Source organism: Vespula vulgaris, chromosome 4, assembly GCF_905475345.1.
Source record: "Vespula vulgaris chromosome 4, iyVesVulg1.1, whole genome shotgun sequence".
NCBI lineage: Eukaryota > Metazoa > Arthropoda > Insecta > Hymenoptera > Vespidae > Vespula > Vespula vulgaris.
In genome coordinates, this window is record NC_066589.1 from 1,803,635 (window position 1) to 1,831,492 (window position 27,858).

General features: G+C 32.1%; 2 protein-coding genes across 11 annotated transcripts in view; one reads left to right on the forward strand and one right to left on the reverse strand.

The window, feature by feature from the left end:
• The window catches only part of LOC127063194 (RYamide receptor-like), a 32,854-nt gene that overhangs the window by 2,880 nt on the left and 2,116 nt on the right, over positions 1-27,858 (reverse strand). For 3 of the 5 annotated variants that reach the window (XM_050992612.1, XM_050992615.1, XM_050992613.1), the window contains exons 2-9: positions 26,851-27,428; positions 23,253-23,395; positions 20,993-21,165; positions 19,522-19,726; positions 19,114-19,217; positions 18,068-18,191; positions 17,228-17,403; positions 10,379-12,607 (exon numbers count right to left, since the gene is read on the reverse strand). In XM_050992612.1, coding sequence (XP_050848569.1) covers positions 12,260-12,607; positions 17,228-17,403; positions 18,068-18,191; positions 19,114-19,217; positions 19,522-19,726; positions 20,993-21,165; positions 23,253-23,395; positions 26,851-27,167 — 1,590 coding nt within the window. In that variant the 5' untranslated portion in view covers positions 27,168-27,428 and the 3' untranslated portion in view covers positions 10,379-12,259. Of the gene's footprint in view, positions 1-4,350; positions 4,629-10,378; positions 12,608-17,227; positions 17,404-18,067; positions 18,192-19,113; positions 19,218-19,521; positions 19,727-20,992; positions 21,166-23,252; positions 23,396-26,850; positions 27,429-27,858 lie in introns of those variants that run through there. The other 2 variants (XM_050992616.1, XM_050992617.1) reach the window with 2 other exon arrangements.
• LOC127063191 (extracellular signal-regulated kinase 2-like) lies at positions 1,205-9,052 on the forward strand. 6 transcript variants are annotated; one of them, XM_050992598.1, is made up of 12 exons: positions 1,205-1,432; positions 3,423-3,642; positions 3,738-3,868; positions 3,961-4,136; positions 4,464-4,603; positions 4,716-4,908; positions 5,577-5,717; positions 5,907-6,085; positions 6,664-6,810; positions 6,993-7,147; positions 7,620-7,807; positions 7,901-9,052. In XM_050992598.1, the coding sequence occupies exons 1-12, from the start codon at positions 1,205-1,207 to the stop codon at positions 8,382-8,384; spliced, it is 2,382 nt and encodes a 793-aa protein (XP_050848555.1). In that variant the 3' UTR covers positions 8,385-9,052. The 6 variants fall into 6 exon arrangements, with proteins under 6 accessions (XP_050848555.1, XP_050848556.1, XP_050848559.1 ...); XM_050992599.1 differs by having other exon boundaries at positions 7,931-9,052; XM_050992602.1 differs by lacking the exon at positions 7,901-9,052 and adding an exon at positions 7,306-7,332 and having other exon boundaries at positions 7,620-7,751.

Consider the following 27,858-nt stretch of genomic DNA (forward strand, 5'->3'; position numbering starts at 1 on the left):
TTCAGAATTACTTTTATAAAAATATAAATGTCTCGTTTAAAGAGATATTATACGTATCTCTTTGAGCTTCAACAGATTGCGCTCGTTGCTCTTCCTCGCAAAAGTAAACATTACAATATCGTTTTCCCCTTAAACTCCGTAGGTCTACATTGTAATCGCAGCTGGCAAACACATGTATGTATTTGGCTGCGATTCTCAATGAAAAATATTCGATGTCATCGTTTTCTTTTACTTTAAAAGTATAAATCACTTAAAAGTAATCTCTCAAAGTATTCCAAAAATATCAACGTTATACCGTTCGATCTTTGATTAGTCGTAGAACCAAGCTCGGTTCTGTTTTTATTATACAATTTCAATCTTATAGATTCTTTCAAAAAAATATTTCGTTAAACCATATTACACTTTTGTTGCAATTAATCACGTAATGTTATAAGTATTATAAGGAAATTATTGCGATTCTAAAGATCATGTTAGTTAGCGAATTTCTTGAGAAAATAGTGCGTTAAGTTTACCTTTTACATTCTGCACCGCGCTGATGGATGGATGATGTTAGCTGATCGTCGTTACTTACCGTTCTACTGCAAACATGAGCGACACCCGGATTGCATAGTAACTCGAGTCAACCCGGTTACAAACCCATCACCTGCTGAAAAAGAATCACAAGGCAATGCCGGGAAACGAACCCGGATCTTTCAGGTGAGAGAGACCGCGATATCGACCACTGTACTACAGATGCGAAATTGTAGTATTATTTATACAACAAATATTCGTAATAAGTATTAATAATAATAATTTCATAATGATACTTATAAACGTACATTTTCATAACTTTTACGATTCAATTTTATTTAACATTAAAATAAACAAATTTAATCGAACGAATTTTCTCTTATCACGCACGACTAATTACGGATCGTTTTTAATTATTATCGTACCGATGACGTATAAAATGAGAGAAATATTTATTTCCTCGTTCCCCTTCCACATGTTAACCCCTACATACACGAGTAATCCCTACCCCTTATATCGTACGAGCTCGGTCAAGCGATATCGTTGATAGGCGTGGGTGGCACCGAACATGTCGTCGTGGTAACCGTCATGAATTCTATAAACACAAGCACATTGACGTGTAAGAGGTTGAATGAAAAAACTGTCGGACTAGATCATACTGGATCTTCCTTTCCCGATGTGTAAGAAGACATGAATGCGGCGCGTCCCGCGAGCGCCGTTTCCGCCTGAAATCCCTCGTGAGCTATACTCGAAAAGTCTCATCGACGAGAAAATACCAACCACGACGATCAAAAGGACGAAGACGACGATAACAGCGTCCAACAGAAGTACGATGTCCGCCAAGAAAAACACCACAAAGGTTTCCGAGATCGACGCTCACGTCAGCAATCAGTACGACATCATTCGACGTCTCGGCAAAGGGGTGACTCATCCTGCTTCTTAGTGTTATCTTTATTTCTTTTTCTTAATTCTTCATGTGATTCTCTCTTAAGAACTCGACAAACTCTACTCTCTCTCTCTCTCTCTCTCTCTCTCTCTCTCTCTCTCTCTCTCTCTCTCTCTCTTTCAAATTTTAATATTAGATCTCTAACATTCGTTTTAACACGCGATATCATATTAGTAATTCTTTTTCCGTTTTCATACAATTGTTTTTTCTCTTCTACAACGTTTCATTATATTTTGTTCGATTTATCACGTATATGATACGTATAAATGTTATTCTTTGTATTTCCATATCGTCATGTTTTCTTTTTTTTTCTTTCTTTCTTTTTCTTTTCTTCTTCAAAAATTTCTACGTACGTACTCGCTGTATCAAAGATTTTGCTCGGAACTGTTTATGATAATGAAAACACAACACGTGTATGGGCGATGAGAAGTAAAGGTCACCGGTATTACTTCCTATGTGTTCCTTTGTATTCCTTCTACACGATAAACGCGTACGAATTGCTTTGTTTCCCTTTTTTTTTTCTTCTTCTTTCTATCTGGAGACCCTTTACTATATCACGTCTCCAACTATTAGTTAAACGATGTCAGTCAGAGCGAACGTATATCTCTCTCGTATCAAAGAAGATTCTTAAATAAATTACGCGAATTCTTTTTCTCTCGTATCTTTCTTTTCTTTTTTTTACTATCTCAAATAATCATAAAAGTTACAAATCTAATATTTTTCAATATTTTTCGAAACGAAGGATATTAAAGAAAAAGAATTTAATTCGCGGTTATGATATCAATTATCATCTTTTTCCTTGAGTAAAAAAATGAAATGTAAATTAAAAATGATATAGTACGATCGATAATTGTGTAGAAAATGTAAGCTTGGAGACAATCGATATGAAAACGGTTTGGAGCCATCGCCGTCACTGTCGCAACGAAAATAAAACTATTATCCGTCATTCGCTTAACTATGCATACATATATAATGAAAACGTACAGCCTAACTCGATACATAAAAAATCAATTTCTGTCATCGCGAGGAAGAACGTCGGTGAACGTTCATCGATCAGTGAAGTACTACAAGCAAAGACATTCTTGGCACGACGTTGAAAATAATTATGTTGATCTCAAAAAGGGGATAATTAAAAAAGAAAAGAAGATATTCGCGACATCATATCTTCGTTCGACTTTCATCTAATTTATCATACTTCACTTTTTCTGGTAAAATAAACTTTACTCTTCTTGAAAGTTTTCTATCGATGATGAAAGAAGAAAAAGAAAATAAATTCGAAAACTTTAAATCAAATGGAATGAATGAGTAAAATGCGTAATTAGAAATTGTTAATTGGATTAAATAATTAATGTCACTGCGATCTTTCAATACTTGGAAAGTTAGAAAAAATGTAAACAATTTTTACGATTACACGAATGTAGATCAATGGAGAGTGTGGGGAAAAGATAAATTCGGGTCAAGGAAAGTTTACGTCCTTCGTCCAATAGGATTTGTCGTTGAGGCTAACACGTCGTTTTAAAGAAATGTCGTTTGTCGTTCGACTTCCGACATTCTTCTTTGACTTTGTGTGCCATTCGGTACACGTATTTTACGTTTTCTTTTGTACTCTTTTCATGTAATTATATGTCTACAAAGAAAACGAGACCGTATTTATTTCGGCTAATAAATGAGATATTAGAATTAATTAAAATAACTGGTAATATCACTTTTGCACATAGACGGATAGACAAATTAATTTTATACTTTGAAAAAGAAAAAAAAGAAAAGAGGTCGTTTGCAATTCTATTAAGAATATAAAATTAAAATTCATTAACTTTTCATTCGACTAATTAGATAACAATGAAAGATTATTTGAAAAAGAAGCTCTTGAAAAATATCTTATTTAATTTCATATAAAAGAATGTAGCGAACGAAGAAGAACAAAAGAAAGAAAGGAAAAGAAAACATACAAAAAATTTGTTAACAGGCATACGGCATAGTATGGAAGGCGATAGAAAAGAAAACGAAGGAAACGGTGGCAGTGAAGAAGATCTTCGATGCATTTAGAAATCAAACAGACGCACAGCGTACTTTCCGTGAAATAATGTTTCTGCTATCGTTTTCCAATCACGAGAACATCGTACGACTGATCGGCCTACACAAGGCGGACAACGATCGGGACATTTATCTCGTATTCGAGTACATGGGTGAGTTTTTCCCGATCCGAAGAAGAATTCAAAAAGGTCACATGCGTCGTTTCTCAGACTTTTGGCCTGAAACACGTTTCGGCCCGTTTCCTCAGAAACCGATCTCCACAACGTCATTAAGAAGGGCAACATCCTCAAGGACATCCATAAGGTCTTCATCATGTATCAATTGTTCAAGGCTATCAAGTATATACACTCCGGTAACGTCATTCACAGAGACTTGAAGGTCAGTATTTACTCTAATACTGTAGTGATAAATATTCGACTGTTAACAACAAATAGATATCAAATAAATCATACGATAATGATATCTAACAGCCATCGAACGTCTTGCTGAACGCTCAATGCCATTGCAAGATAGCTGACTTTGGTCTAGCGCGATCCGTCACACATATCGGTGAAGGTGATGGTGAAACCGGAAGCGACCCAACTCTGACCGATTACGTCGCTACGAGATGGTACCGTGCACCGGAAATACTGATCGCCTCGAAAAGGTATTCGATTCATATCTCGGTCAGAACAATTCTACGACACGCGACGAATCGATTTAACATCATCCCTTGATAGTTATTGAGTCGATTTATTACATTTAAGACTAGACATTTAAATGCATAATCATTACATCTACAGTAGAAAAGAAATTCAATAACACAATTAGAATAATAGATGAGACAAATATCGTGACAGGATGAAAAAAAGACAGAGTAATGTCCGCAAATAATTTATTTATTTACAAGAATTAATTTACAATAAAATTTACTAATCTACATACAATATATATATATTTTTTTTCTAAATTTATCAAGACGTTTCCCTTTAAGGTACACGAAAGGCATCGACATGTGGTCCCTAGGTTGTATTCTCGGTGAGATGTTGCTCGGCAAGCCTCTATTTCCTGGTTCATCGACGATAAATCAAGTCGAGAGAATAATGGCTACACTTCCAGCACCAACGGAAGAAGGTAATCCTTTATTTCCAAGAGGTTTCTGCAAAAAAATAAAGCACGATGAAATCTGTTAGATCATTTTCACTTCGTCCCAACGAAACTTTCTTTTTGTTTTTCCTCCCTTCAGATTTGATTTCGGTTAGTGCTGGTTATGGTACTAATTTGCTGGAAAAAAGTCCAGTTGGTCCAAAACGTTCCTTGAAGGATTTATTACCTGATGCATCGAAAGAAGCTTTAGATCTCATTTGTCATCTGATAGTGTTCAATCCGACGCATCGATTGACGGCAGTCGAAGCTCTGGAACACATCTATGTAGTTAGGTAAATATTACATGCATGTAAAATATGTTTTTCTTTACTACTCTTTACATTGTTCCTCTCTTTCTACTTCTCTCTTTTTCTTTCTCTCTCTTTCCCTTTTTTCTCTCTCACTGTTACTCTTTTATCCGTGAGTCATTATAAATAACACGTTAAAATTAATATCAATAATGTTCGGGCATAGTAATTACAGAAATAATATTGTATTTGAAAAAAAATGTACGATATTAGATCTAACGATATTAGTCCTGCCCGTTTAATGATTAATCATATTCAAATGTAACTGTAATAAAAATGATATTATTATTATTAAGCAAAATTATACACGTTAAAAATTATTTTCTATTATAACTTTATTCGCGAGAAATTATTTTGTTTTTTTTTTTTTTTTTTCCAATAAAATCTCTTTCTATTTTCCTTTACAATTAATATTTTTTCTTTTCAAATAAACATATTGTATTTGTTGGAATATATTTTCTGAATAAAGAATACATTTTCAACAGAACTAACAAAACTACTCGACAAATTTAATATAAGTCAAAGTAATTCTTTTTCAAGTAAACTTACCGTAATAAGAACGAATACGTAACAATATTATACCTGGTTAAGATGTACACGTAAAATCCATTGTAACTTCGATACTAGTAATAGAATATTTTTTCTTTTTTCAGTTTTCACAGAAGAGGAAACGAACCTTCAAGAAGTACCAGCGTAGTACCATTGCTAAGGGACGACGTACAACTTTCAGTCGAAGAATACAGGAATAAGCTCTATGCGATGATGGATGAGAAGCATAGGAAGCATAAAAATATGCGAGTACCTTATTGTCATTTTTATATTTATTTAATTTTATCTTTTTTACTAATTGAATTTCTTGAAAGACTCAAATGTCGAATTAAGTTGACAAGTATTCTATCGAAAGTTTGAGATGTTCGCACAAAAAAAATGTCCTACTCGTCCGAACCAATATTAAACGTATATTTACATACATACGTATGTAGGTCGAAAGCGAGAGTTAGACGTCTTTCGGAACATATCAGAAAGGAAACGTACAACTCTACGAACAATGGAAACTTTGTAGTCGGTCAAGGTGACGTAATAACTGGTAAAAATCTTCGCTCTTCGTGCGGCGATCTGCGTAACAACAAAAACCATTTCCAGGCATCGCAACAAACAAACGGTAATAACAAACAAATAAGCCAACTTATTTTAACTAATTATAGAAAAACATACGAGTCGAGAGAAAGAATGAAAGCAACGATTTGTTGTACTAGACCTATCGATAAGTTCTATTTTGCTCGAAGTAGAGAGAACTAATGAATTATTCATATAGCACGGTCATCGAGATTTCACATCGTCCGTATTTAAGATGAAATTTAAGATGAAATTATTAACGAGTTCCAATGCGATGACTACTCGTATTCATATTTCATCTATAATATTTCAGATTGATCTTAATTCGAATTCAATTATATACATAAAGATATAATCGTGCTTCGATTTGATATCTTTCAGATTTATTTCATTTCAACGTTTCCTTCTCGTTTCATACATGACTGTTTAATTCGTGCATAGGCAAAGATAAAATTAAAAAAAAATTGTAATACTTGAAACGCTCATCTTTTTTAATTAATTATCACACCATATGGAAACGATACGCCGGTTAATCGCATTAACGTCGACTCTATTATATCGAAAGCAAAATTTCTAGTCATGGATTACATCTAGTCATGAATTATAAACTTCCGTTTCTTAAAGCACGAGCAAGTTTGGCAAACAGAAAAGTAATAACGACGTCACAAGGTCGATCAAGTGACGAAAGTGCTCGAGTTGGCAAAACGAGGACAATAAGTACGTCAGGGAATATATCGATACAAGATAATACAAAGAATAATCTGCACAACGGTGAGATTAATATCGTTTTGTTATTTTCAAAAAATCGACAGTCAGGAGAATTTTCATTATTCATTAAAAAGAAATTCTATCGCGATAACTCGACGTATTTTAATCATAATATATGTTAAAGAATCGTTGAAAGATTCGATAACTAATGGATTTGAACTTTTTACTTGTTGTCTCGATTACAGGTAAAAATCCGACCTCTCAATATGCTTATAATCTTTCGAACGGTCATCTAGGAAATTTACCAGCGGGAACAACAAAAAGTTGTCTTTGTTTGAGTCAACAAAATCAACATCTGTCGAAATCTCAAAGATCCATACAATCGGATCAAGTGACAGCGGTAAGAAGCCCCTCATCTTCGATCGATCTGTTTCTTTCTCTCTCTCTCTCTCTCTCTCTCTCTCCCCTCTCCTTCATCCTCACATCTGTTTATCTATCTATATACCTCTTCGTAATTACTGCTCTCACGATAGTAAAGAGACGATTATATCGTTACAGGCTACTTGTCGCGTGGGATTTGCTTAGGTATCGTACACTATTTACACGTACTGTGCATGTTCTCGCACATCTTTTCACTTTCGCATTTTTGATTCGCATGACTCTTGTTAAATGAACTATTGCTGAATAATATTTTAATCAATTCTTGCCGAACATTTATTTAAATATTTCGTATATGTTAAACTTTGTATTATTTCTCTTTTTCTTTCTTTTTCTATCTTTTTTTTTTTCGTTGTTGTCATAAGTATAGCTTTGCAGTTATTAGAAATTGAGATAAATCTGGTTGATCGATTTTGTGAAAATCGTTATTTCAGTATGGCGCGAATGTAAGGTGTAACCAATTAGGAGGAACGTCACGCATGAAACTACGAAGAGGATGCGATAGGCAAACGCGTTCGACTCAGCATCAACGTCCGCCGATAGTAAACAACATCGATCGGTCGAAAACAACGGCGTTGAAGTCATTGAATGAGACTAACGATTCGAAGCTCGGTTTATTAAGGTATACTAAGTATTTAACTACGATGTTAAACAACAACAATAATAATAACAACAGGGTAACGAAGCACTTCGTAACGACTTCTCCGATCAATAGTAACATTTTGAATGGGATCGGTAATAGCAGTAACAGCGGAGGAAGTGCAAGCAGTTCTGAACTTTACGCTCCTCGACGGTCGACTTCGCAATTTCAAATCGTTAGAAATTATTTAAATCAGACGTTGCCGGTTCATTCATCGTCGGTTCAGCAACAGCATCAACAACATCATCAGCATCAGCAACACCAACAACAACAGCAACATCATCACCGTCAAAAAGAAAGTCGTGGATCGGAAAAAATTACGTCGAAAATGGACAAGTTTAATCCAATCAATAATTATTATCTTAAAAGTTCAACGTTGAAGAGACCAGAGATATCAAAGATTCAAACGAGACACAGTTTCGGTGGATTTAGTGTTCTCGATAAAAATAAGAACCCGATCGAAATTAGCTCGCGAACTATCGATAGTACCAATCAAAGTCATGGTATTATTACCGCTTCGGTTTATAAGGATTTACGTAATGGGATTATAAGGTGGTGATAAATGGACGAAGAGCTTCCGATAGAAACAGTGAGAGTGAAAAAGAAATAGAAAGGAAGAGGGAGAAACTATGATTCGTTTCTGTAATAAAGCGGAATAACAAAGGATAAAATCGTGTTTTCGATCGATTAAAGAAAATTCGCAGAAACGTATCATCTTACTCACTCCTGTTTCTTCGTCGAAAGTCATTTCGTCCTGGATAGATGTATACATTCTTTAATAAAAAAAAAAAAAAAAGAAAAAAGAAAAAAACAAACAAACAAATAAACAAAAAAGAACAGAGAGAGATCCGAAGACGTTAGATGAAAAACGTGAAATCGCTAGTACTAGGTTTTCCTAGGTCCGATATTTTTAAGAGTAACGTCTGAAACTTGTCGACGGATACATAAATTTACAAGTATTACACTGTTTACATCGGATGGAGAGAAAAAGAGAGAAAAAGAATTATAACAAAGAAGAAGCTTTCGTCCGTGTTACTTTCTCTCGCATGATGTTCTCACATCTTTGATTGTGTATCTTTCTAGAGTAACTTACAATTAGTATAGCCTTTTAATATTCACTCGTCCACGTGATCGTTCATTAATAACATCTTGCGCGAGAAAGTCAAATGACAAAGCTTACTAGATCATTCGTAAAGAATTACGGTAATTATATAACGTACTTGGAAAGTCTTTTTTTATGAATCTTTTTATAAGTCCTTTGCGTTTGCTAAATCGCCATAAAAATAAAATTTGATAATCTCTTCGATCGATCTCGTAAAAAAGAATCGAATCGAATCGAAAGGGAAAATCGAGAGCGTACGTCGTCTAAAAAAAAAAAGTGCACATTGTAAAATATAATTTTTTAATAAAAAGAAAATAAAAAAAAACAAAAATAAGGAAAGGATGGCGGAGAAAAAGAAAAAAAAAGATAAAAGTAAATAAAAAGAAAAACGTAAAAAAAAGAAAAATGAAAGACAATAAAACGTATAGTCTGCAATGTTCGAGAAAACGTAGTTGTGACGAATAAAAATAACTTGTTTATCCGTCAACATAAAAATACGTAGCACGTTCCAACGAAATGGATTTTCATTTTTACAAGAGAGAAAAAAAATAATCCTGTAGTTTTCACGACCAATGAATGAATATCGAAATACATATGTACATCTTGAAAAATGATTAACCCGTTCTATCCTCGTTCGCAATCTTGAAAAAGTTATAATATCAGAAAGATTTAACCGGTTTCTTTCGAGAAAACGTGATCTCTCATTTTCTTTTCCTCCTTTTTTTTCCTTTTTTTTTTTCTCTCGTTCGTTTATTTTCTACGAAAGAAAAGTCATTTTCATGTATGTACGGCACGAGGCAACGTTCTATCTCAACGATCGAACACTCTCATACATACTAGAAACCTTCGGAGACCTCTTATTGTGTCGCGTCCCGAAAGAGGATCCCTTTATGGCTTCTAAGGTTTTCTTTTCTCTTTCATTGTCAGCAGTACGACGAAACATATATTCGAGTTGAGATCTAGAAGTTAAAAATGATGGAAAACGTCGTACGTTATAGGGGAATTCGTCGTCATGTGCGTTTCTCGATTTGCGATATCATGGACAAAGTCGAAAGCGTTACAAAACCTTGAAACGTTCCATCCCTTCGTAACAAGGGCATCACGTTCGAATGAAGAAGGGGTTGCTCCGACAGCAAAAAACTCGAAAACATCCTTCGATTTCTGATTTCTTTACGTATATTTTCTTTTTTAGTATGCGAAGAAGAAGATCTCTTAGATTTTAAACTCTGCTTATATGTTCGGAATTAAAGCGGACGTTATTATTCCGACTGAATTTTTATTTATTATTTATTTATTTATTTATCTTTTCTTTTTTATTTTATTTTGTAATCGTTTTCTCTTTCTTTATTTTTTCTCTTTTTCTTATCGTTCTTATCGTAAACTTAGCAATAGAAAACAAATTTTTGTTAGGACTCGTAAAGTCGATAATTTAATGAATTCGCTTAAGACCATTTTACGTGAATATTAATGATATATTAATCTTTATTCAAAATACACGACACGATATGCTTTACACAAAGTAAAGTACACAAATATCTCCCAAGTTCGTCGATACTTTAGCTTTCGCTCCTATTAACCATGTTCCTTCGACATATTGTAATTGATGTTTAAACGAAATTCGTTTCTTCGACGTGATCCAACGTTATGATCAAGCGTGCAGTATCGTCGAAGCGGAAATACCACGAACAAATATTTACATGGTGCGTAGTAGATAATATTATCGACCTTCTTGAATCTCAGAATCGCTTATCAATAATGCTGTATCGAGAATCAAAAAAATCATTGGAAAAGCTTTCGAAACGAAAATCGTCGTCGTCTTACAATTAATTACAAGATCAGATAGTATTCTTTATTTATTTCTCCGAAATTCTATCCCTCTTTGTCTCTATCTCTCTTTCTTTTAATCGATAATCCAATTAGCAATCTCTTTTCAATACACGTTCTTCGAGGGTCTACTATCTATAACGATACATCCTTCGTCCCGGTCCGTTTCACATGACCAATAAAAGTTCGGATGAAAATTTTACGACGAATAACGCGAGCACTATGAGACGTTAAATTGTCGTATTTCTTGGTGCACCAATCGATCGGAAGTACTAGAGTTTACGTTAAAAATATATACCGACCTGTAATTTTTTTTCGTTTGCTTTGTTTGTTTTCTTTTTTCCTCTTTCTTTCTTTCTCCCTTCTACGTTATCCACGATAACGTTCGTACGGCGAGAAACTCGGTCGGAATAAAAATTTAATACGTAAACAACATAAAATAAGTTCGCACAGTTGGTCGACTTAATAAATCAATTAACAGCCAGCAAACTCGCTATCCTCTACGAGTATAAAATACTTGCTCAAAAGTAGACACGAAGGTAGTACGAAGAAGTCTTTATCGCTTAAAACTTGTCGTAAATATGATCGTCTTACCCTATTTTCCCTGTAATTTGATTCCTTTCTCAAATTAGTTACGCTTAATCGATTATGGGTTAGCCATAACAGTTCGTAATTATCGATACTGTCCTATCAGAGAGAAAAGTTTCCACTGTGCGTGTTCCTTTGCGTACGTGTGTTCCTTTGTGCGTGTATGCGTGTGTGTATAGTGCCTGTTTCTGGGTATGGTCATGCATAAATATACGTCGAGGGGAATTTAATTAGCAGCACTTCTCGTCTTTGTCGACGAAAACGACATTAATTATTTTCCACATTTTTCAATTTTAACAATTTGAAAATATTTTAAAAGCTTACCGACACTCGATCGATTTTCCATTCGTTCCGAATAATTTGTTGTTTAATTCTGTGTACAATTACGACGGTAATAAAGGGAGTACGCTAGGACATAAGAAGAAGATACGACAAGGGAGTCGTTTTCTTTTTCGTAAGAACAACCCATAAAACTCCCGATCATTCTCGCGTTAATTTCTTTTCTCTACCCATGGTCTGTAACTTTACACGTTACGTTATATCGTAAAACTTCAAGATAGGAAGAAAGAATGATTCCTGTCTACCCTATCGGAAGGCTAATCGTCTTTATTTTCACCGCTTCTATCCGATATTTTGCAAGAGGTTCTCACATGCGATCTATAATATTCATATTTAGCCACAACACGTCAATAGGGGATCAATCGAAAGATTCTTATTAAATGACGAGTTATCCGAAGATTTATCGACTGTAGGAAATCAGTTTCATTCGAAAACTGTATGTATGGGAAAAGGTAATGAATGAATGAACGAATGAATGAACGAATTATGATACATCAATGAAAGCACACGTTCTATACGTACATAAGTTCTAAATCTGTTCGATCGATCTTAAGTTTAAATTTCGAGTTGGGTTCAGGGAATTAAGTACAACGTCGATCGTCCATAGTAACAACGGTACATTGCCGTGGTTGACTCGCATCTGGATCATTCTTGTCATAACTCTGATGTCTATCCCGAGTAACGTCTACTGGTTTTGGTTCTATCTGCATTTGTGGTGTACCTCGAATGCTTCTCAACATATAACAACGACGATGAGGGCTCTGCTTACTGTAGAAACTGTTATAACCACTGCTTGACGTTGCAGTTTCGTGGCCTCCCATAGGTATACAGCAAACGGGCAACATCTTTCTTTGACGCAAAAAGCCTCGTCTGGCCTCACCGACCGTACTGCATCCACCACATGCACCATCCGTATCTCGATGAACATCCTGAAAGAATATTCCCAAGACATCCAGAAAGTGTGTACGTAATCGATAGAAATTATTTTATCTTTGATCTCATCTTCTATTCAGTTTTTCGTGTATAGAAAAAAAAAATGTTATATAATATGCGAAACTTATAATAATATAACGTTAATTTTTGAACGCGAATTAATAATTAATTTTTTGACGATAAAAAAAAATAGAAATATACAAGCGTGTGACTTGAAAGTGTTACAAGGAATTAATTGGTAATTATACTTGTAATTTTCTTCTAATTAACAGATTAATTGGATGACATTTCGATGCTTAGTAGTTTTGCAATTTTTATTCATAAATGGCATAAAAAATTGTACAGAAAAAAAAAGTATATGAATCATTCCATACGACGAATTAAACGCATTTGTTTATTAATAGGACGATGAAATTAAACGATAAGGCATATAGAAACGTAAGTTTAATTATTATTAAATCAAATGCTTCTCTAAAGACAAAAAGTTTTCCCTTATCGCTTCGATCACCCTCTTGCTTTTTCCTCGCATTTCTTTCGTAGTTACAAAATTCGATATAACAAGTAGATTATCACGCTCTAATATGTCTTAAATTTGCCTTTTTTCCATATCTAGATTTCTATATTTACTCGTACATTAAAAGGCATAAAACTGTAAATGTAATGAATAATTATGACGCAGAAACGATTGAATTGTACGTGAAACGTGTAGTTCCGTTGTATAAAGTAAATTAAAAATCAATAACTCGTACTGCTTATACGTTTTATCAAATTCATAATTATATTCCTCGCGAAATAATGACTAACACGAAATTAATGCTTTTAAGAAAAAATATATAAATAATTATTATTCATATAAGGATCATTATTATTCACGTGAATTCAATAAAATCGTAACGATAAAATTTTCAAAGAATTATAAACAAGATTAAATATAAAATATTTGTAATTAGTATACTTCACGTAGGTTTAAATTATTGCTTAATAAATAGAATTTTTGAATAGTTTGCTCGTCACGAATTCGCTATAATTTTATAGACTGAACATTTGGAATTCATATTAGGGTGTCGCTTGATGAAATCGCTATAATCTCTCTTTCTCTTTCTCTCACAGATACCCTCTTGAATAAGATGCGGGCTCTTAACTTAAGGGAACATTTGCTATCCTGCGGTCATATAAATTCCACGATAAAACGTCTACCATTCTATACCAACATTGGAAACGATCAAGCGGAATCGGAGGATCGCTGTCACGTATTAGACATTCTGTTATCTAATAAAAATAATCTTTTTCTTATCTCTTTCCTATCTATGTCTATATATTTTTGTTAATATCATAGGATATAAATAACAAAGAAAAAAAAAGGAAGAAAGAAATAAAAAAGAAAAATACTTTAACATAATAGTTTTATCAAAAACGGTCACCAGGTAGAATTTTAAATGTATCTCACGAAGAAAATCGATCGCTGAACGAGATAACATTCGTGCCGTGTCGCGTCGTCTACGGATATAAGCTTAACGTTTCGTTCTCCTTCATCAATTTCTATTGACACGTATCGTCCGACGAGATAGTGCATATTCACAAGCACGATACGTTATGTATTAATTGGAAACAGGCCACTCTGTAAATAGATATATGTCATAACCGTAGATCTGTCAATAAGAGATAAATTTCGTAAATTGCTGCTTTTCTCCTATGTAACATTCTTTAATCGTTCTATTAAATGATTTACGAGTAAGATCATTTAATCGCGAATCTAAAAATCTAAAAACCGAGCAAACTTTTCAATTGATCTATGTACGAAAACGTTGAAATAATCGTACGTGTAACTTTGAGAGTAAAGTAAAGATTATTAAGAAAAAAAACTAAAGAAAACAAAAAAAAGAAAATAACGAAGAAAAATTGACAGACAAACATATCAAATAATGCGATAACGATTTTATTGAGTAAATTCTAACGAGGAACAAATAAATAGTGCAACGGTATTTGTTGTCACTGTCTCGTGATTACAATCTAACAATTTCATTCATTTTTCTTGCGAAATAATAACATTGAACTTTCTTGTTTTCGTCTCGCGAAATTTATTGAAGAAGGGAGACTCTTCTTTGTATGCAAGGCATTCACAGTGATAAATTCGTTACTACTGTTTCCTCCCTTGTCGATAAAATTACGACGGTTAAACTCGAGGGTGACATCATTGCGCAATAATACTCGGTAAACGAAAGTTTGTAGAATCCGTTCTTACGAAAACAATATGTTGCAAAGACTCAAATAAAATGAGAGAGAAAGAGAAAAAGAGTTTTGAAAATAACGTGATTAATTTCGCGTATTTCCATCCGCGTTTATCATTCCAACGTAATTTAGTATTTTTCGAATCATTATCTGATTTATAAAAGTTTCATTTAGATGTAAAAAATTAGAAATCGAGAATGACGAAATCGTTAAAAGCGAAAGAAAAAGTTAGACATCGTTTCTTTTTATTATTCCATTTTTATCAGTTATAAACATTATTGTTTAATCAAATATACATACTTCGTTCTGTATTTAACAAAATAGTTGAAAAATTAACTACTATTTTCTTTCAATTATTTTTTCACGTTTAGTTACGTTCCTTTAAAATAATTTTCGAATTTGTTCTTAAGAAGATTTCAACTTAAAAAATAAAATCAAAAGGCGTATAAAAAGTCTTTACGGCGTAAAACATGCATGAGCTTTTTTCTCACCGTTCGCTTTTCTTGAAAAAGAGCAGAGCAGTTCACGACGGATTGAAAGGATAAATTGGAAATACGGAAAAAGATAAAGAAGATTTCGTAGAGAAATACCAACGAAATGATACATCGGTTTTACGGTTTACAATTTATCTCTGTCTCTCCCTCTCTCTCTCTCTCTCTCTCTCTCTCTTTCTCTCTCAGGAAAAAGGATATATATATATATATATATATATATATATATATATTATATACAAAAGAATTTGATAAAACATTTAAGCGATCAAATCAAATTAGAGAATTTGTAAAGAATTTGAAAGAATTTTGAAATCTTACTCGTAATATTGATTCCGTAAGATAAATACGTATCTACATATATACATAGGCATACATATGTCTATGTATTCATTGATACAAATCATACGTTTTAATATCAAGGTTTTATTCATCTTCGCGTTATCCTCTTTAATCCTAGCAAATCCTCAGTTGTCTAGACAAGTTGACCTACGATCCAATCGTTAAATCCGAAATGTTCGTCCATTCTGGATATGAGAACGTAAAACAATGGTTTTAGTATGGTCCAAATAACAGGAATTCAATTTCACGCTTAGAGCAGTGTTTCCAAAGAAAATCATTCTATAGTTCAAATATATTTTTCGATAAAGAAAAATATAGATATGCAGAATTTCATTCGTTATTCCTAAAAGGAAGATTATTCTCTTAAAAATAAATAACAAAAGGAATGGAGATGAAAATCATAGAAAATCTTTGAATTAATAAAGACTATTATCGAGAACGAAGATAGACCAGTGTATTATTTTTACGTTATAAACGTTAATTCAACATTATATTCCTCAAATTGTTCAAATATCGATTCACCGATTTATTATATTTCTTTGATGTTTCTAACTAAAAGATATAACTGCAAGTTAGTTTAATTTGTAGTCATAAATAGGACTAGTGGAGGTATTCGTTCGGTCACATCCCTCTGTGCTTTATAGCGAATTGTTATGGGATAACATAAATGTTTCTGTGTAGTAAAGATATCTAGCCTGATATTTATTTAAAAACAAGCAACGAAATAATAATGGTAGCTTTCTCGTCGTTACGGTTATTTATAAATAATGAAAAATGAGAAGATTTATTAAAAGATAATCAATTTAGGTTAATATTAAATATCCATTACGTGTAATTATTATAGAATAATAAACAATTAACTCTGAGAGCTTTTTAACACACACATGCATGCATGCACACATATACTTTCTCTCAGCGTTTTCAGATTTCATTATTTACGGATAATTATACCAATGAGGTATCATTTTGTCATCATTTGTCATATATTTGTATATAGCGAACGTATAAACTAATAAAACGTACTGATATTTTTCTTTTTAAAATAGAATTGGCAAAATAATATAAGAGAGAGAAATGAAAATTTAGTCGTATAGTCAAGAAATTCCTAAGGTAAGAAATTAATTGCAACAGGATATATATTATACTTAAACGTCAAGAGTATCCATCTTCTGACCAAGTTTTCTTCATTTTATACTTGAAGACAAATTTATAGAACGTTAATTGCTTTCTATATACCTTTTACGTGTTGCAAGAAATTTCGAGCTTTTTTTCTTTTTCTTAATTCCAAGAAACTTAATTCCAATAATACAAGAAAGAAATTGTTATTAAAGGAAGTTTGAAGAAAGCTTTCGAAGAAATTAAAAATAAATTGAAATTCATTCACGTACTGAAAGGAATCTAACAGTTCTTTGTTTCTTTCTTTCTATCTTGCTTTCTTTTATTCCTTCTTTCTTTCTTTCTTTAATATTTGTAACCAAGATAAAAGTTTCACGACACGTTCAACGTAAATCATTTATTTAAAATATGCTAACAGACTGGATCAAATATGCTTACCTTACGACGTGGCTTACGACGAACTAATCCACGTGATCCACGTCGAAGAATCTCTGCAACGCTTCTTCGAAAGTTACGTGTCATAAAGCAATAGACGACGGGATTGAGAGCACTATTCGCATGTCCTAGGAAGAGACAATAGGACAGGGCGTCGGTCACTGAAGAATATCCTTTGTCTGCGAATAACATTTTTTAAAAGCGATTACTTCTCTATAGAAATCATTCTTATTATCTATTAATTCTTAATAAAAACTATTAAATTAAGTTTTCACTTAATTATCATTAGATAAATTAATATTTCGTTGATCGTAGAGTGATATCAGATAATAACAAAAAGTATATGCAATATCATTATATTGTTAATATATATTGGTAATATATTTGCTTAATCATCGATTAAATTCTGGTAATTAATAAAATATATATTTGATAAATATTTTATGCTTAAATGATTAATAGAAAATAGAGTTTTTGCTCATTTTTTTGATTCTTTGAGTCACAATGAAATAAATTGATCTAGTGTTGCATTCGTTCAATCGTTAGTTACAAACTCGAATAGTCAACGAAATATAGTAGTAATATGTTTTATGTTTAAATGATTAATAGAAATTCGATGATCAAATAATTTAGAGAAGAATATTTTCTTAAGTTTTTAAACAACTTCGAATTAAAGTTCGACGATAAAATAAATTCCAATATGAAGTATGCGCGCTTTGACCTTGTCCAATGTATAAACCGTATCACATTGACTAGCTTAAAATGTTTTTCATTTGAAACTTATTATCAGCGGAAGTAGAGTTTGCCGAAGCAATTAAATACTTTTATCAAAACAAAACTCACCGACCACTTTCAGATCGACGAGCAGTCTAAGAACGTTGTAAGGAAGCCAACAAAGGGCAAAAAGCACTGCAAGAAGCAGCAATATCCAAGCGATTCGTCTTCTCTCACGTACCAATCGGAAGTTCTACAAGTAAACAGTTAGAAGTCGTTACTGTCTCTATTAAATAAAACGACTATTACATTTATCCGATTCATTGAAAAGAACGAAGAGAGAGAGAGAGAGAGAGAGAGAGAGAGAGAGAGAGAGAGAGATCGACCATCGTGTTACGTGATTAGGAAACGGTTCAATGAAAATTTCAAAGAAAATAGATGTGTCGTTGTCGATTTAAAGATAAAAAGAAAGCAAACGAACGAACAAATAAAACAAAGAATTAATAACGAGGGAAAAAAAGATTCATGAATGATACGAGTTCGCACGTACGTAACTTATGTCATCTTACATCCGTTTCTTTGAATAGCCTTTAACGAAGTCTACAAGTGTGACACGAGACCGAATCGTTTCTTATTTGACGTCATCGTAAACAGTATATACATATGGAATATGAAAGAATATCGGAGCTTCAAACATGTTTATGACTCGAGATACATTTCTTCTCGCTCGTTGGCTTGCAGGTCGGTTTAGATGCGAGACTTGTCTGAGATAAAATTTTCCGAGCGTTCCTGTATCATCTATCTCTGAGCTTACTGCGCGTAAGATTGAATCTTTTTTTCTACTTCTTTATAAAAAAGAAGAAACTTTAAAAATGATAGCATACTTTTGAAACCCATTTTTGAGGCCGAAATAGATATATATTTATTCTAGAAAGAAGAATATTTGGATTGTGTGTGTTTATGAATGTATATTTATATCTCTTTTTCTAGTTTCATGCATACATACTTCATATACATACTTATGATGTAAGATGTAAAGAAGGATCTCTACGTGTTTACAAATGTATAAGATATCAATGAGTGTCCTTCTAATCCGAATGACAAATATTCAATAGTATATTGAACACAAATACAACAAACCGATAAGAAAAGAAATAAAACTATTATTTACTAACTTGTTGCGAGCTAGCACTACCCTTGACGCTGTCGCAGTCGAACGGTGGTTTCCGAGCACAAAGGGTCCGACCCATCATGGAGTAGGCCAATATCACGACGAAACCTGACAAAGGAAGAGATAATTGAGATCGAAACTTGGAGACAAAGAGATATCGATTTTCCTGAAAAATTCTCTTATATATAAGTTCTATAACGCAATAATATCGTCAATAAGAAAATGAAATTTCGTATATATATTTCTCATTTTTGATTCATCTTTAAATACGACTTTTGAGTGCTGCGTACGTGTGAGTGTGTGATAATCGTTCTAAAATTTACTCTCGATCATTTTCTTATTTTTATTTCATAATTTATCGTTGTCCTTTATTTCTCAATATGATAAAAATAACTTGTAAGAGAGTACGTACCAGGAATAGCATAAACTAAAATAAAACAGGCGGTACCGAATAAATCAGGCCCTATACCAAGCGGATTCAAATCTTCCGAGCAGATGTAGAAAGCCGGCGGCAATCGGGAAGCGCGTGTATCGTTGAGTGAAAAATTCTCTTGTAGCGCCCAAGGACCATGAAGAGTAATATTAACAAGATCCGTTTGAGGACTTTGGAGAGTCATCTGTCAAAGCGAAATCAGATAAAAATTTCGTACAAATAAATCGATTGGTGAATATCTGTAAGTACCGAATTATGTTTGTATTCACGACTACCGTTTCAAATTTATCAGAAAATCAAGTATCGGTTTTTATCAATCGACCATTAAAACGATTCCTATATTATCTCTGATAAGAAAAAATGTTTATATGTTTAATGATAATATAATCCTTTATAATCTTATACTTATTTTCTATATAACAAAAATTTATACAACGCGAAACTAATGAACGTATACTATATATGAACTAACAATTGTATAATTTACAATTTTTTTTTTTTATTTTTTTCATTAAAGAATTATTTCTATTAAAGAAAAGAAACGATTTGTAACTTTGAAATTAGAATATTCGTATTCATTTGCATTCTAAAACGCATGCATTGTAGTATTTTTAAGAACTGTTATTATTTATAACAATCTTTTCATCGAGAGATTTTTTAAAATAGAAAATGCAAAAATAAGATATTTTAGGATTATAAGAAAAAGTAATTTTTTCATGAAACACTCAAAGGATTTGCTGTAATAGTATACAGTTTCCCAGGAAATTTCGTTTAATGTAATCCTTTCTTCTTGAGATAGATTATTAATATTCAGTATAGCTATCAATAATATTTATATGACGTAGGACTAAATAGGATTATATCTACTTTTCATCGAAATCGAAGTTTGATAATAAGTTATCCGATTTATAACTATTAATATTTCTTTTCATTTTTTCTTACTTTAAATTTTATAATCAACGCATCTTTCGCTATTTCCATATTTCGGGCCTATGATATTACAAAAAGAAGAAAGTAAAAGCTTTATCGTGTTAGAACTAAAGGTGACATGGAAATCACAAAATTACATAATGTATAAGATAACAAAATTTTTGTTTCAAATCTGATGAGAAAAGATATAATTACTTTACAAATTTTTATAATTATTATATAATTGTTTCTCATTTAAAAATAAATGTAAGTATAATACGCTTGAGAAAATAAAACTGCGAACTGCTATGAACGAACTCCTTGACGATAAAAGAATGGTATAACAATAAGCTAGCTTATGACGATGAAAAGAAATAATATTTCAATACATATACGTAGACACATACATTCATATAATACAGATGTATAAGGGTATGAGTTTATAGTTATTATATATAGTGTTATAAAGAGAAAACAGATAGAACTAATTAACTCGATTGCAAAGCTATTAAAAATAATATAAAGCGTAGATGAAACTTACCCCTTGTAATACAGGCATGAAGATACTCAAAGCTACTAGCCATAAGATAACTATAACGACCACGGTACTCTTTCGATTGAATACTCGTCGAAAAGCTATAGGACTCCGTATTGCTAGATACCTATCGATACTCATCGCAGTAATTGTATAGACCGAAGCAGCAACGGCCACACCTGAAAAACCAGCTTCGATTATGTGCTAGTCGATTAATCGTTAAGGATCAACTTCCTTGCCTTATCGTTCTAACATTTATCGATTGCTCTAGATAATAGAATATAATACACTCGTGAACATTTATCTTATGTGGCCTCATTCCCTTTACGAGATTTCATGATATTATTTCTACAATATTAAAACAGCGTAAAAGAAATCAAATATAATAGGTATATTTGTAAAATTGTAACTAATTGGAAAATTCTATTGTATAAAATCATATGAAAAGTTTACGAAGCTGTTAATAACTTTCGTTCTAGTATTTATTTTTTTTTCTCTTTTTCTCTTTGTTTCTCTCTTATTCTCTTTGTTTTTATATCAATCGTAAACGATGCAATTTTTGTGCATAATAATCAAGTAACGTTAAAAAAGCTTCGCCCAATCATCCAAGTTGAACAACTACGAAGCATGGTAGAAAATTTCACGGTTGGTAAAATGCACATTTTGAACCATTATTTCAAGTCATTCGCTGTTAACCAACTTCCTTCTGTAACTCGCATTGAAAGAGAAAAAGACAGAGAAAGAGAGTGTATGGTGTATATTCTAACAATAAACATTTTCTCAACAGATAACTTCCAGATAACGATGACTGAGATTTTACTAACAAACGAGGTCACGAAAAAGTATAATACTTGGTATATGTATGTGTATATATATATATATATATATATATATACATATACATACATATATATATATATATGTTATTCCGAACCATGTTATCCCGTTTTGACTGTACCCTAAAATAGTTCTGTAGATATTTCTAGTACTTTTATTTTTTTTTTTTTTATGATTAGCAGCTACATTAAGGAGAAACAATTTTCAGCGAGCTTTTAAATCTCTTCTATGATTTCCTCGGAACTTAAATGAATAGATAATGATGATAATAAGAAGAAAGAGACAAATATAAAAGCCAATGGGAAGAAAAATAGATAAGAAAAAGATCAGTGATTTTTATAATGTATATACATTTTAACGTTCGAGTATCATTAGGCTCGTAATTGTATAAAATAAAAAGGGAAAAGTATCGACAAAGTTCGCCAGAAAAAAAAAAATAATAAAACTCGATAGAAAATGATTTACGATCGTAAAGAACGTTTTAAATATTTCTTATTGTTTATATTATTATGAGTAATATAGTTAGGTATATGGAAAATATACATTGTGTCGTAGGATTTTACATTCTAGTTAAATATTTGCTAATGGATCATCCGTTCTCAAGATGTCGAAGAACAAAGTCAACAGTAAAATATTCGCATCGGACAAACTCTATCCTACTGGAAAAGGAATTATGTTATATAATATTTAAAATCGGTGATGAACGCTTGAAAATACTCGTGTTCTAAGAAAGATGAATTGCACACGCGCCCGAGAACAAAGAGATGAATTTTGCGAACAATATTCATTTATTTATGCTATTATCTCGCTTTGCAATAGTGAATATTAAATATGTAAATAGAAAACGTTTATTCATTCTCTTTTATAAGAAAGTTATTAATATAGATATACGAGAACAAGTTTGATCGATCTTACTTTCTTTTATTAATCGAGATAAAAAGAATTTCGAAAGGAATATTTCCATAAATTTATTTACGCATGAAAAATACAATGGAATCTTTCTAATTAATCGTCGGTCGATATCACTAAGGAATGCTTTCAACTTTTAATTCAACTTAATTTTATCTATCAAGATCGATTATGACGGATTTATGCACAAAAAGATGGAGACGGTCGTTTCGCGGACTCCGTAAAACAGAGGATTTATGCACATGACAAAATGTAAATCTACGTTATATAGTAAATATAAATTTATATTTGTAATAATAATCGAATTTGGACAATGTATATTATTCCTCTTCTGCATGAATAATCGAAGGGAGAAAATATATGTTGTGCATAATTAATTTATACTAATCGAGCTTTAAGTGCTTCGGGCCGCTTAAAGCCTATATTTGTCAGTGGTTGTCAGTGGTTGAAGTATTTTAATCTGGTTATCAAATAGAAATTTGATGATAGAAACGAAATTGTAGAGTTCGAATAAACTTACCTTGTAGATATGAGGACAATTTACACATAACTTCGCCATAAATCCAGACAAGTGAGACAGCTTGACTGGCCGCAACTGGCATACAAATCGTAGTCACCAATAGATCAGCCACGGATAGATTCACCACAAAATAATTTGTAACGCTGAAAACAAAAGAATAGTCGCGTATGTGTGTATGTGTATCTTCATTAGAATGACAAGCGATAAAATTCAACTGATGGAGCGAATACAGAGGATCAATAGGATAGATCCTATGCGAGGTTGACCATAACAAATAGAAGTCGCGATATTATAGTATACTCGTGTATTGAACCTTGCATTAATAGATACAACAAACATTGTAATTTTCTGTGACTCGTTCTTTGGACTTTTAAGTAATATTGTCGTTTCTCTTTGAATCCTTATTTATCTATGCATAAATTGTTAGAAAGGACGAGTGCAAAAAATTACGTTTTTATGACGGACAATATTAATTTAAATCAAAAATAACATTTCAATTCGGGAACAAGATAACTGGTTTAACAATCGTATAAAACAAGTCAAACGAATGATCGACCGATCGGTCGGTTTTCCATTTAATATACATGTGTATATATATATATATATATATATATATATATATATATATATATATATACGTATATACGTATATATAAAAGGATGATGGAATAAAAAAAAAGCGATTTATAATCCAATATGTAACCTATTTCTTCCACTCGAAAAATTGATACAGTAATTCGTTTGATATCGAGTTGTGTGGTATTCATGAAAACCTATATACGAATATTTTTCTACCTGAACGATTTCTATTCGACATAAAATGTAATTTGGCCGTTGTAATATCACGTAAAAAAGTTATTTTCATTAAACGTGATATTTATCATAAATACATTCGATTCCATAATGAGTAAAGGACAAATTAATCGATTTTTTTCATAAAATTAGCGAAATGAACATATTTTTCTTAATATCAACGATCGGACGGCGACAACGAAAATGTTTTATTTCGTACAGACTATCGTGACTTCTTATTTCACTTGTTGATAACATTTGTTATCTTTAACGAAAAAAAGAAAGGATAGAGAAAATGGTGTGGTTAATGTAAAAATGGTTTCACCGACGGCCGAGACGACGAGACGAAGCGGAGACTTCGTAGCAAAGGCGATAATTTTCGTTCGAAAAATAAGCGGCAATGTGTTTGCTTCAACGTTATTCTGTTCGTTCATTCGTGCGTCCATTATAAATGCGTACGTAGTGTTTATTTGAACGATGCACCCGCCGCGGTCGGAAATAAGCACTTTACAGTTTGCCTTCTGCATCCTCAAATACTTCTCCATCCTACAAGTTCTTTATCGAGAAATTTTCTCTTCCATCGTTCATCGAATACTAATCGCTTAAGAATCTCTAAATCTAACTGACACAGACTGATTCATGACTCAACAATAATAATTCATTCACGCAAAATTCACTAACGGTAATTATTAAAAACTTTCTATATGAGATTTTTCGCGAAAGTAGTTTCTAATATTCTTTTTTCTTTAAATCCATTTACTATTTATCGTATTAACTTTATGAAAAGGGTGAAAGGGAGACAAAAAAAAAATAAAGGATCAGAACGTGAGAAAAACTCGAGTAAAGGAGCTTTGAGATACGATTTTTTTTTTTCTTTTTGACAAGGAGAGAAATCATTCAATTTTTTGAGAAATTTCTGAGATTTTGTGTAAGAAAATTGCAAAAAAGAAAAATATTTTAAGAAAAACTCGGATACTTAATCGTCACACTTCACATTTCATATCAAAATCTGCCAGAACATCGGAACGCGTTGCGCATTTGGGGCTGGTGATTATGAAAATGATCTGACAATAAATTGCAACATTAAAAAATTAATTAGTTTATAGCAACGACTTCGTTATGCTTCTTTATTCTTAACTTATTGTAAACCACTTTCATAATCATCGACTCAATTGATAATACACTCTGATCCATCGATATGTATTGATCTAAGCGCTACGAAGGCGCTTTGTTTTAATGAATTTTTTTCAAAAACAACTCACGTTGAAATAGTTAAATTACAATTGTCTCGTTAATCGATTTTCTCGCTTGTCAAAATCTTATTCTGTTATTTGTATCAAAGTAATACTATATCGAGATATATTTTATTTCAATAATTCATACAATTCCAATACGAAATTCATTCTGCTTTGTAATTAATCGTTCTGTTGAACAACACAATGTTATTTACTCCGAAAGCGAATATTCTGTTAATTAGGTAATAAATGTTATAAAGAAATCATCTGTCCTTTCAAATTCTCTCAATTGTTAAAATCGTTCGCCATGTGTAAACAATGATAAAGGGTATGTTACGAACTAAACAGATAATATTTTAAGAATAAAGCATCCATGAAATAATTATTCCTATGAAATTAACTTAAGTGAAATCAAATTCTTTGTTTATTATTGTTGCAACATCAAACAAGAAAAGAAAAGAAAGAATATGACGCAGACTATGAAAAAAAAAATCTTTTATTCTTTTTTTTTTTGCTTTCTTTTTTTCCACATGGGTTTAATTAGATAAACATCGACTAAACGATCAATAATATTTAGAAAGAAAACATCCGTGGAGTAAATTATTCCATTGATGAAATGAAATCCTTTATTTACTATTATGTTACAACATCAAAGAAAAGAAAAAAGAAAAATAGAACAAAATGGACTTTGATTGTGAGAAAAAAACATCCTCTTTTTTATCTTTTGCTCTTTTTCTACATGGATTTAGATAAACATCGACTTTAGCATATGATCGAAAACAAATAAACCTTGACGATCTCCCCTTATATTTCCTCTTATTTTCTCTCTCTTTCTCTCTCTCTCTCTCTCTCTTTTTCCCTTTCTCTCGCTCTCTTTTCTCTCCCTCTTTCTCTCTTTCTCCCTCTCATTTCCTTTCACTATCTATCTCTTCCTCTTCTCACTCATTCATCTCCACGTTCAACATTTTTATCCTCATTCTCTTAGCTTCGAAAAAATAGTAGAATCATTCTCCCTTTTTCTTCGATGTATTTCTTTTTATAAATAATAGGTACGAATTTCCATAAAACTATTCCATTACACTTTGTACGATCGATGATGAGTTACTTTCTCTGATATATGAGTTACAGATAAAAAATGATGTCTTTATTGACCTGTCGATAGACATCTCAATACACCATTTGTCTTTACTCTTCGTATATGCGAAAAACGAAATAGATCTATTTTTCTTTTTTACGTTTCCGTGCTTTTAGTATATTATATCGTCACATTATACAGTTCATACCTGATAAGTTTATGTAAACTTAGTTTGACCATTTTTATTATTTTTCTATAAGTAAAATTACGTACGGTTTTATAAGAAAAATTACAATGCACGAACGGTGCATAACAATCCGATAAAATAATTTGGGGTAACACTTTTGATCCAACTTTTAGTATATTTATGTCATAAACATTTATAGCTAATGAATCAAAATACGATAACGAAAAAAAATAGCTATCCATAAATATCTTTAGTACATAATTTATAAACGTTATTCATCGATAGACAGAAATAATAAAGAGAACATACCTTCTCATATAGTGATACTTGAAGACAACAGCGATGACAAGTGCGTTGGCTGTGACAGCTAATGCGATGACCGGTACATAAAGAGTAATTAGCAAATAATCCGGTTGTACATGATTGAAACTATCATATAGATCCCACATCATATTGGCTACAATCGCATTTTGATCGTATACAAAAGTAGCAGTTGTAGAATTCGTCGTCATGGTTGTGCTAACGAACGGTGTTATGGTCGATGTCGTTGACGTTGACATCGTCGTCATACTTTCGTTATATATTCCAGCATCAAACCAAAAAAAATCACGTAGCGAACGTGTCATAGTTGTTATTCCCGTAAAAGAGATATTATACTTCCTGTGTATCCCAAGAGATAATCACCATCATCCACATTCAACACCCTTTTGGACTCTTTTTCTTATTTTTCTGTTTTCTCAGATCCTTTCCCAGAAGATTAGATCAGGATAATCCAAAGAAAATTTCAGCTACCGTAATACAAACATCGGTAGCTTTTCGAGTATATCTGAAGATCCTTTCACCTTCAACATTTTTCTTTTGAAGGGTGTAACCAAGGAGTGGCGTGTCTATTTCCACAAAAAAAAAAAAAGGTTTAATCGTTCGATGATGAACTTGTGAATATTTGTTGGAAGATTGAGGAGTGACCGGAAAAAATTATTAAGAAGTGCCTGAAAATGATTGGAAGTTTAAAAGAATGAACATAAGCGCTAATAATAACTAAAACACGTGTGTAAAATATCCTTGAAGTAAGTGATCTTATGATAAGTGATTAGATGGAATTAAACGGAAGTATTCAATTGAATTATATATCAATTTGCTTTACAATTAGTTAATAGTATAAAGCGATCAAGTTCAAGATATATACAGAAAATGATATATTTTTAACCAGTGTACCTTAATTCTTAATTCTCCTTGATTAAATTTGATCTCGAATTTCTTTCTTTTGAAAAAAAAAAAAAACTATATCTTACATGGATACTCCATATAAAAATATGA

Excerpts from the sequence above, each read along its gene's own strand:
- LOC127063191 (XM_050992597.1), top strand. The coding sequence starts at position 1,205 with ATGCGGCGCGTCCCGCGAGCGCCGTTTCCGCCTGAAATCCCTCGTGAG. Across the intron at positions 4,909-5,576 it reads GAACACATCTATGTAGTTAG|TTTTCACAGAAGAGGAAACG; the intron begins GTAAATATTACA and ends TTCTTTTTTCAG. Across the intron at positions 7,148-7,619 it reads AATCGGATCAAGTGACAGCG|TATGGCGCGAATGTAAGGTG; the intron begins GTAAGAAGCCCC and ends TCGTTATTTCAG.